At 32.6% G+C, this 11,214-nt stretch overlaps 1 protein-coding gene across 1 annotated transcript in view; it reads right to left on the bottom strand.

Annotated features, from left to right (window-relative positions):
• Positions 1–1,025: 1,025 nt before the first annotated feature.
• Positions 1,026–11,214, bottom strand: part of LOC129761623 (fasciclin-1-like) — a 308,799-nt gene continuing 298,610 nt past the window's right edge. Inside the window, 8 exon segments of the mRNA XM_055759359.1 lie at positions 1,026–1,373; positions 1,660–1,740; positions 1,742–1,820; positions 4,343–4,569; positions 4,629–4,719; positions 5,116–5,169; positions 9,781–9,932; positions 10,561–10,653. Of these exon segments, the coding sequence (XP_055615334.1) occupies positions 1,026–1,373; positions 1,660–1,740; positions 1,742–1,820; positions 4,343–4,569; positions 4,629–4,719; positions 5,116–5,169; positions 9,781–9,932; positions 10,561–10,653 (1,125 nt within the window).

The following is an 11,214-nucleotide window of genomic DNA, read 5'->3' as shown; positions in this document are numbered from 1 at the left end:
AGTAGCGAGTAGTGAGTAGAGAGTAGAGAGTGGAGAGTAGAGAGTGAATAGTAGAAAATGAAGAGTAGAGAGTGAAGAGCAGAGAGCAGAGAGTAGAAAGAAGAGAGTAGGGAGTAGAGAATAGGAAATGTATGAAATCAAGAGTAGAGAGTAACGAACACAAAATAGAGAGTAGAGATAGAGAGTAGAGAGTGGAGAGTAGAGAATAGAGAGTAGAGAGTAGAGAGCAGAGAGAGAAGAGAGAGTAGAGCGAGTAGAGAGAGTAGAAAGAGTAGAGAGAGTAGAAAGAGTAGAGAGGGTAGAGAGAGTAGAGAGAATAGAGAGAGTAGAGAGAGTAGAGAGAATAGAGAGAGTAGAGAGAGTAGAGAGAGTAGAGAATAGAAAATAGAGAGTAAAGAGAAGAGAATAGCGAGTAGAGAGTAGAGAGTAGTGAGTAGAAAATAGAGAGTAGAGAGTAGAGAGAAGTGAATAGTGAGTAGAGAGTAGAGAGTAGAGAGTGGAGAATAGAGAGTGGAGAGTAGAGAGTAGAGAGTATAGTAGAAAATGAAGAGTAGACAGTAAAGAACACAGAGCAGAGAGTAGAGAGTAGAGAGTAAATAGTATAAAATGAAGAGTAGAGAGTAAAGAGCAGAGAGCGGAGAGTAGAAAGAAGAGAGTAGAGAATAGAGAGTAGAGAGTAGGGAATCGAAGGGACTACCGGTCCACTTAGGACTGCCTTCCCCTACTTATCACTCGCAGAGACGCAGGTCTCTTTAGATTCGAAAATCTGTTCATTGGAATTCCATTATCCTTCCCCCTGTTGGAAGAATTTTCCTTCAAGCCACCGGTGGTGCCCCTTTGTTTTCACTTATCACCACCCGAAGGGGGAAATCTGAGCAGTTTTTCCCCGAAATTTATTCGATTTTGATTACGTACCGCCACCGATCAACGGGGAGAGTGATTGATAAATATTTATTCAATGTTCTTGTCGGAATATCTTAGCATTTTCTCCGAGCAATCTCTGACTCTCTCTCTCTCTCTCCCCCCTAAGATTTGCTACCCAAGGGACGAAGATCAAAAACCTGTGACGTCCTGGCGAGGTAGGGGCGCAAATTGCTTTCGCCACGACGCGAGAAAGTGGGAGAAAAACTTTCCGCTCGAGATTCATAGAGCTTCTTTCCACCAGCAGCGTTGGTTGGTTGGAATGATATTATGCAAATTTTCGAACTGAGTTTCTTGCAGATTGGAACCGCCTGCTGCTGCTTTGTGCTCACTGCCCCCGAGATACTCTGACGGACGAAGAATTTGTCGAGTTGGCGAGACCGGTGTTGTATCACCTCCACCTCCAAGTTCTCGGAAATATCTCGACGGGAATATTCTGGCTCAGACATCGGCTAACCGCAAACCACCAACAGCACGAACCCGGTAACGACAGCGTGATGTTGATTAATTATTGATTAATTCGCGTTGTTTTCGACCTAAAAATGTGGTCGGTATAGACGCTAAAAACTGCTCGCAATTTGCAGTTGGTTTTGTTATCCGGGGGATTGTGGTTTTCCGACTGCTGCTACTGCTGAGCTCTCGCTTTAAACGCTGGTGTTTTGGTATGAAATATTAATGAATTGATTTCCATAATTTTCGATATGTGGAAAACATCGAAAATAATTTGGAGCCGCCTACCTGATAGATGTCGGTCAGGAAGCTGTTCAGGTTGGCATGTTGGTGTTCCTGGAACCATTGCATCCACGCCTTGTTCCGAGGGGATGAAGTACGTGAATCGTTTCGTCGTCTTGTTCAGCTGCTCGTTGAACAGGTTCAGGCGTCCGAATTGGTGGGTGAGACTGAAACGAGAGAAACGCAAATATGATTGAACCAAACTCCAACAATCAAAATAAAATCTATTATTTATTTCATTTCAATGCCAAAAGATATCGCTGAATCGACAGTTAGACCCTAAGATAAAACCAGACAACAGAAATCGCTTACCGATCTCTTTTCAAACTTTTTGAATTATATTCTTAACTTTCCTTTTTGGATCATGCAGTTTTTTGTTAATGTGTTAATTTTTCTATTATTCGTTTCCCCTTTTTTGACTATTGATAATCTCCAATATCTTTCAAATTTCGATTTAAAAATTATGTTTGTCGATTTTTTAAAATTTTTTATCATTTTACAATTTTCTAGTTTTCCGATTTTTAAATTTTCAAGTTTTCGAATTTGGAAAACAGTAAAATTTTAGATTTTTTATTTTTCTATTTTTTATTTCCATTATGAATTCTTCAATTAGATTTTTTTTAAATTTCACAATCTATCACTTTTTCAATTTCGAGTTTTTCAGCTTTTTTTTTCAATTTCCAATTTTACAGCTTTCCAACGTCTTAATTTTGTAATCTCAAATTTAAAACCTTTTAAATTCTTGAATATTGAATTCAGCCAATCCGTTTGTTTTAGTTTTTTTTTAAATCTAATCAAGTTATCTGAAGTTCAAAAATCTAAAATTCAGAAATTAAGAATTCTAATATTTTATATCTAAAAACCTAACAACCAAAAGTTTATATTCAAAAATTTAGAATCCATAAAACAAACCCAAAAATCTGAAATTCTAATATTTTATATCCAAAAATCCACGATCTACAAATCTAAAATCCAAAACTTTAACGTTTAAAAATCTAAAATTCAAAAGTAAAACATCCGGGATCTAAAAGTTTGATAATCTTTGGATTCCCAAAAGTAAAATTAAAAAATCAAAAGTTTAAGAATCTAAAATCCATAAATATGGTATCCAAAAATCTAAAATCTGAAATGCATAACTCAAGAATTCAGAATTTGAGAACCAAATTATTCTGTTATTTTGAGTTTTTCTTTTTTTTTTATCATCGCTTAATTTTCGTCGGCCTATTTCCGCCACTTCAGTGCCAATCACCGACATCAGGGAGGCGACTCCACCTGTTCCTACCTATCAGACTCAACAACTCATGAGCCGGGCCAACTTGTTTTACTTCCCCTCCGAAGGAAGACGTAACCAGAGATCGCCTCAGAAAATCCCAACGACGCCAGCTGGGATTGAACCCAGGCCGATCGGATTGCGAGGCTGTTACGCTAACCACACAACCACTGGCGCCGTCGAGTTTTTCTTATTTTTTCTGAATTTTCCCTTTTTATTCCCTAAATTTTGTTGTTTTTCCTGAATTTATTTGAGCTTCTATGGATTTTCAGATATTTTCAAAAATATTTTCCTTACATTTCTGCATATTTCTGGGTTCGATTTTATGAATTTTATTTTACTGTTTTTTTTTTAGATTTTTTCGCATTTCATTCTTCTAAATTTTTTTTCGTCGAATTTTTCTGATTTGTTTCCTAAATTTTTGTTTCGTTTTATTCTGATTTATTCTTTATTTTTCTGATTATATTCTGAATTATACTTTGTTTTTCAGATTTTTTTTTTCTGAATTATTGAGAATTTTTCTACATGTTTCTATTTTTTCTGTTTTTCTTATTTTGCCTAGTCATTTCTGATTTTTATATTAATAATATTTTTTTGAATTTTACTAATTTTTTTTAGTTTTTCTGGCTGTTTTTGGATTTCTTTCTGAACTTTTCATTGTTTCCTGATTTTTTGGTTGGAATACCGCAAGAGGAAGAAAGAAAGGAAACGTATGAGAATAATTGTTTGTCTGTTGTGCCATTCGCATTTAGACGGGACCAATTTCTACCATTTTGTGAGGGAAAGAAACGAAGAAAAATAAAACAAAATCATAAATTCAATGTTGTTATTTCAAGCTTTTTTTTTCAAATTTAATTTGCACGTATTGTAGCATTCGAAAACAACTTCAAATAGAAGCGGAATTAGAAGATTAAAAAGAAATAATGATAAGAATTTCTCCAATATGCGGGAAAAATTTCAAAAAGGTAATCGAGAATACTGTTTGAAACTTTATGGATGCAATCAAACGGAGAACTCGAGCATTTGGATAGAAAACAAGGAACTAAAAGTTTTGTGGATTTAAAATTATCATCATGGATTATTCCTGATACGAAAATGAAATGAAATAACTTTCTACCGAGAGTTTTGATTTGGCTAAGTTTTACGGGTCACATATCTTAACTCAGGTGTTGCATAGTGTGATTGTTTCAGTAATTGATACTGAGTTATCGGCTGCTCCGAATCACTAACATTTGAGGACTTACTCACGGTGTGAGGGGTGAGCGAGTATGAAATGCAGTACCTCAAGAATGGCATGTGAAGGGTCGTATATGGTTGGTGGATTTGTTCTTAAATACGGTAATTTTTTTTTGGAAGGAATTGGAATCATTCAGAGTATCGACAATATGATGATGAATAGAAGGAATCCAGAATACTCACTTCAGCATCGGATCGGTCGCGATCTTCTCCTGGACGGTCATGTACGGGATCCCGAGCACCCGGTCGATGATGTGCAGATACCCGTTGATGGCGGCGATGTCGCCGAGCACAACCGACGCGTTAACGCCACCGCCCTCGACCGTGATCGTTTGTTTGTGATCGAACCGGTTGGACAAGACGTTGAAGTACAGGAACTTTTTGTCCGCGCCGGTAGGAATCTGGTACACCTGCAGAATCATGGGTCATCGTTAGAGTTTTTTTTTGAGACTGCAGCGCGTACACTCACCTGATTCTGACTATTCTTGCGGATCTTGTCGGTGGTTAAACTGTCCCGGACCATATGTAGATTGAGAATATCCCGCATCTTTTCGCGATTCCTGAGTAGAGATGAAAATATTAACATTCTGTGGAAGTGTGCGGGTTATGCAACAGGATATGGTATCAAAACGCTCATAGAACAGGTCTCACACAAATCTAGAGTCCGGAAATGTTTGTACTTTGTTTGTGTGTGTTTTGTTTGCTATACCGATGTTGCGTGTGTGAGTATGTTTGTGCCGCAAGCGACTCGCAAGCATATCTCATGCATAACATAAGCAATTCTGTAAGTTGTGTTTGGTGCGCGAAAGATTGAGCAAAAACAAATAAGTAAGTGCGATTTTTAGTAAACAAGCATCGTGGTTAAGGTGGTGTGTAAGATGGAACCAGCACACAACACTCGTCTCCAAACTGACAAAACAAAAAGTCTGCGGAGAGCACGCACGGCTCGAACTCACCCCGTTGAATGGTCAGTTCCGTCGAGACCTCTAGTCATGTTATGGGTTAAGTTACTGCAGAGTGGGAATAGAAGGTGAGTGTTCGCTACAAACTATGGCATTGTTGTTAAGAAGGCGTTGGGGTTCTTTCTAGACCGCACACACCGAACATATTATGTTCATGTCACGGGTGTATGACCTTCGAAAGCAAAGATGTATCAGCCGTTGCATGCCAAGCCTATAGTGATTCTCAGATTTTCGTGAAAATGTGTAGTTTTGTTCCATATCGCAAATTATTAGACCCGTATTTTTTAAATTTTTCATTAGGGTGTCCATTTCCATTTCAGGGGGTCCGACAAATCAATTTTCCCCTTTTTCCAAAATGAGGTTTTTCAAAAATTCGAGCCAAGAACTCTCAAAACTTAACAATTCTCAATTCACGTTTTTTGATAAGCTATTATATAGGGCCGACTCGATTATATACAGTCTTCAATGTGTTCTACTATGCATAATCGAATCGAAAAACAATTTATTTTAATTGTTTTATATACATATATTTTTTTGATTTTTTAATAAAAAAAAATTGATTTTTTATTCGTTCCCTTAAAGTCAGAAAACATTTAGATTTTTTTTTAAATTTCTTATTAACTTTTTTAATTGTTTAATTATTGAAAATTATATTATTAAATTTATTTATTTTTTCTTTTCATAATTTATAATTTTTTTGAATTTAGAAAATTTTGAATTTCAGCAATTTTGAAATTTGACATTTTTTAATTTTTGAATTTTTCAATCTTTGATTTTCTGGATTTTTTTTTCTTAAACTGTTTCAATTTTTCAAATATCAAAATTTATCTAAATTTGTGCATTTTTATACAAAATTTTATCAGAATTTTTGTATTTTTAACTTTTGAGCTCTTGAGTTTTTTATTAAATATTTTTAGTGTTTCAAACTTTTAATATTTTATTCTTTGATTATTCACTTTCACAATATTTTATAATTTTTTTTTTAATTCATCAAATATTACATTTTTATCTAATTTTTCAATTTTTTAATTCCTTATTTCATTAAATATTTAATTTTTTATTTAGCATTTTTTTTTAGTTTTCAATGCATCGAATGTTTAATTTTCAAAATTTTTAATTGAAAAGCTTTAATTTTTAAAATTTTCCAGTTTTTATGTTTTAGATTTTTGTTTTTTTTTTTTGAATAATTAAATCCGAATTGCGTTTCGAATTTTTAGTTTCTGAATTTTCCAATTTTTCAATTTGTCAACTTTTTAATTACTCCATTACCTGAATTTTCAATTATTCGATTCTTCAAATGTATGAATTCAAAAATCCGAATTTTAAAATTCTTAATTTTTTTAATCTTTGAAAAATAAAATTCAATTTATTTTATTTAATAAAAAATATTTGATTGAAAAAAAAAATTTTGATTTAATTTTTTTATTTTAGATTTTTTATTCAATTTTGTATATTTTAAAGTTTGATTTCCAAATTTCGTTACTTTTTTGAATTGATTATGTTCTCAGTTGTGATTTTTTTCCATCATGAACTTCTGAATTTTTGCTTTTTTTTTATCTTATCAAATCATTATTTTTGCAATTCTTTGAATTTTTGATTTGTTTTTAATTTTAGAATTTATTTATTTTCTCGATTTCATGTGTTTTTTATTTATCAAATATTTGATTTATTTTGTTTAATTTTTCATGATTATTTTAGTTAATCGAATTTTAATTTTTTTGATTTTATTTCCATCAAAATTTTGTATCTTGTAATTTATAATTTTTTAAATTTTCGTTTGAAATTCATCATTTCAACTTTTAATTTTATTTAAATTTTCATTTTTTTTTGTTTTTTTCAACTTCAAAAAATGAATAAAAGTTGAAATTAAAATGTCTCCTTTTTCCCTTTTTTTATTAATCTAATATATATTTTCGAATTTTTTAGATTAACAATTTTCTGAAAAGATTAAAAAATTGTAAATCTAATAAAGTTAGAAAAAATATATATTTATCAAATCTTAATTTTTAAAATTTTATTACCTTTCAATTTTTCAATCCATCAAGTTCGGATTATCGATTTTTTTAGTTTTTGAATTTTGAATTTTTTTCATGAAATTTTCGATTCTTTAATATTTGAGTTTGCTCATACAAAAAAAAAAAATTAGAATTTTGAAATGTCAGAATTTTATCTTTTATTTTTTTGAAATTTTGAGTTTTTTGTTTTTTTATGTTATCATGTTTATGTTTTACTAAAAAATTCCAAGTACTTCTACCATAACTCATCATTATAATATCAGATTATTTTAGACACAATTCTCGTTCAAGATTTTTCAGCCATTTGCAAATAACACGTTTCTCCGTTACATGGAATAAATGTTTGATACAGAAAATATAAAATCTTTACATGCCAATTTTGGCTCCATTTGCTTGATTAATTTTCGAGTAATGCAGAAAATTTGGATTCATTTGTATAGCCAGTCCCCTTAGAGAGGGGGGAGGTGTATCTAACCATCATAGAATCATTTATTGCACCCTAAAACATCCACATGCCAAATTTGATTTCGTTTGCTTGATTAATTCTCGAGTAATGCAGAAATTTGTGTTTCATTTGTATGGCAGCTCCCCCTTAGAGAGGGGGGTGGAATGTCTACCACCGTGAAAACATTTATTGCGTCCTAAAACCTCCATATACCTAATTTGGTTTTGTTTGCTTGAGTAATTCTCAAGTCAGAGGCAAATGCCACATTAGGCAAAGTCTCTATAAAAATTTAAAAAAAAATCTCGAGTAATACAAAAATTTGTGTTTCATTTGTATGGCAGCCCCCCCCCCTTAGAGAGAGGGGTGTAGTGTCTAACTACCATAGAAACATTTATTGCACCCTAAAACTTCTAAATGCCTAATTTGGTTGCATTTGCTTGATTAATTTTCGAGTGATGTAGAAACTTGTTTCATTTGTATGGCAGCCCTTCCTCAGAGAGGGGGAAGGGGTCTCAAACTATCATGAAAACCTTCCCCGGCCCTAAAAACCCTTAAATACCAATTTTCATGTCGATCGGTTCAGTAGTTTCCGAGTCCATAACAATCAGTCAGACAGACAGACAGAAATCCATTTTTCTATATAAATATATATATTTAATTTTTTATTTAGTATTTTTTTATTTTTTTAGTTAATCGAGTTAATCTCAAAGTTTCAAATTCATAAATTTTGAATTATGAAATCTACTAATTTTAAAATTTTTGATTTTGGTGTTTTGAATGTTGAATTTCTGAATTTCTCAACTCTCCAAATTTTCCATATTTTCAAACTTTTCAAACTTTTCGATTACTCCAGATTCAAACTTCGAATATTAGAATCTTTGAATTTTTGAATCCTCGAATCTCTATAAAAATTCTAAAATTCGAGAATTCGATTAATGAAATTAATTTATTAATTTATTATTAAATTTTTCAACATTTTAATCTTTGAAAATTGTCAGTTTTCAATTTTGAAATCCAAATTCAAATCCAAATTTTTCATTTTCTAAAATTTTAAATTTTTCATTTCATTCAATTTTTTTATTTTAATTTTTTTCAATTTCTCATCAAATTTCCAACTTTAAAATTTTTCAATTTTTTGATTTTTTTTTTGAAATCTTAATTTTTATTTTATTTTTATATCTCTTTTCTAACTTTTTTTTATTTACCAAATATATATTTCTTCAATTTTTCCTGTTTTTATTTATCACATATTAAATTTTTTTTTCCATGAATTTTTTAGTGCATCGAATTTTTAATTTTGCAATTTTATTTTCTTCAAATCAATTTCATCTTTCAATTTTTTTATTTTTGTGGCTTCCAGATTCATCATTTAAATTTTCAATTTTTTTTTCAATTTTACAATTCGTTTTTTTTATTTCCTTAAAGTTTAGTTCTGAATTTTATTCAATTTTTTAATTTTTTTTTCAACTTTTCATAAAAAAAATTAATTTTTCAATTTAACTTTTTTTTCAAATTTTCCATTTTTAACATTTTTTTTAGATTTACCAAATATATATTTTAGAAATTTTTTAGTTTATCTATTTTTTTTAATTTTTCAATTTATCAAATCTTTGATTTATAATTCTCTAACTTTTTAATTTTGTAATCTTTAATTTTTTTGAATCTTAATTTTTTCAGATTTTGAATTTTTAATTTCATGAAACTTTTTTATGTTTAAATTTATTCACTCCAAAAAAGGAACTTATCGCCTTTATTTTTCACGTTTCAATACAGAAGAAAGCTTTTCTGTTATCATGCGAACCCCGATCTAGCTCATTGGCTTCAATATTATATATATCGATCATCTGAACCAGTAGTTCAAAAGTTACAAATTTTTGAAAGTCATCGGATTTTTGGACCAACCGAAAATGAAAATGAGGATCCCTAATAAAAAAAATATAGATTTAACATTTTGCGACAAGGAACATAGATAGAGCATTCAGAAACAAGCGGTGATTCCGTCTTCCATAGGTACCGATTAGCGCGAAAGGATAAAGAGATTTGAACAGGAACCAAAATTTGGTGCAGTCACGAAGGGATGAACGAATGTGCAGCGGTGCTTTTGCCGAAGCCTGATGTGGGGGGTTTCCGTTTTTACCATGGCCAATCATCGATTTTGTACAAAATATTTATTTTTATTTTCGATCATCACTCACTCACCTGATAAAACTCATCACAAACGGATGGCTGAGCGCTTCGTTGCTCGGTGCGAAGAGGGTAATCTGTGTCGTTTCGGAAATGGTTTGGAAGAAATCCGGTGCGTAGTCAGCTATCAGCTCGTAGAACTTGTACAGCGGGCCGTCCTCTTTCTCCTGTTGGAATGAATTGGTGAAACAGAAGAAAACAACAAAATCAGTACCATTAATTTGTTCCAGCATTAAATAAACACGAAAGAATGGAAAAGGAAAAGAAAGTGAGGAAGAAAACTCGAGCAAAAGACGGTTTAGTATGCGTAAAAAGTCAAACAGAACATTTCTCTCAACAGAAAAACAGACAAACACAAACAACGAGAAGACAAGAGTAAAACGTTTTGCTGATCGGTAGATGGGTCTGTACGCATAACAAAGAGTCAGTATTGTTTTTTAATTAAATTTTTTTTTATGTTTTGGGTGAGGAAAAACCACTGAGAATTGTATATTATTGAGGGGATGCGTTTACTTTATCACTTGAACTGATAAAATATGAAAACATCGAATGGTTTGTGCGATGTATACAATGGGAAAGCAGCAGAATTTTGTTGGGTGCATGGAAAGTGCGCCATTGCTATGAAATTACGGTTTGGAGTTTGGAGTGAAATCATCATGCGCTATGTTTGAAGTTTTACTTCTTTTGGTTGGTGCCGCAGTCGTTCAGAAACACATTCACAGATGTATTTTTTTTAAGCGCGCTCATTCTCAAGTAGCACATTCCGTATGTAACATAGAAACAGTTTTGTCTTGCCTTCACGGATTCGCTGCTGCTGGACGAATCGATTTGTTCGTCGACCTCCCTTATTCCCGCTTTGGAGGGGTAGAAATCGTGGCTTTTGAAATGCTGTAAAAACGATTGCGTAGCTGATGAAATTCGATGACTTAAAGTGGCTGGTGCTTTTTCATGCGATAAGTGACAAATGGACTGACGAATTCCTCGGGGTTAATATTCCCATGCTCTTGCCCCCCCTCCATGCGCCTCCGCAGTGGAGGAAAATTACGAACCGAGCGTCTCCAGTAAAATTATTGAAATACTGTTTCTCATTTCACAGCGCTCGCAAATGAAATTCTACTCCCACGCAATGGGAAGACTCGGCCTACGATTAAACAATTTCATACTCAAAGAAACGACGAAACGAAGCAGAAGCAAGCGAACACGGCTTTCGTTCGTTATGTGTGTTATCTTTTCATTTTGATTCCCGGCGGAAATTAAATTCGGCCGTTGAGCGACACTTTCATTTTTGTGTGAAAATCCACCTCGTTTCGTGAGCTGGAATCTCGGAGGAATCCGGAGGAATTTCTGTCAGCTTTTGTGCTTTTCGAAGGATTGCCAAGGTGGTATTCGTGGCATGACGTTGGTCAGGTTAATGGAAGCTCTACTTACGACTACATCGTTTGCGAGGCA

This window comes from Toxorhynchites rutilus, chromosome 1, assembly GCF_029784135.1.
Source record: "Toxorhynchites rutilus septentrionalis strain SRP chromosome 1, ASM2978413v1, whole genome shotgun sequence".
Lineage (NCBI taxonomy): Eukaryota > Metazoa > Arthropoda > Insecta > Diptera > Culicidae > Toxorhynchites > Toxorhynchites rutilus.
Note: the sequence above shows the minus strand (reverse complement) of the source record. Positions and strands in the feature narration are given on the sequence as shown.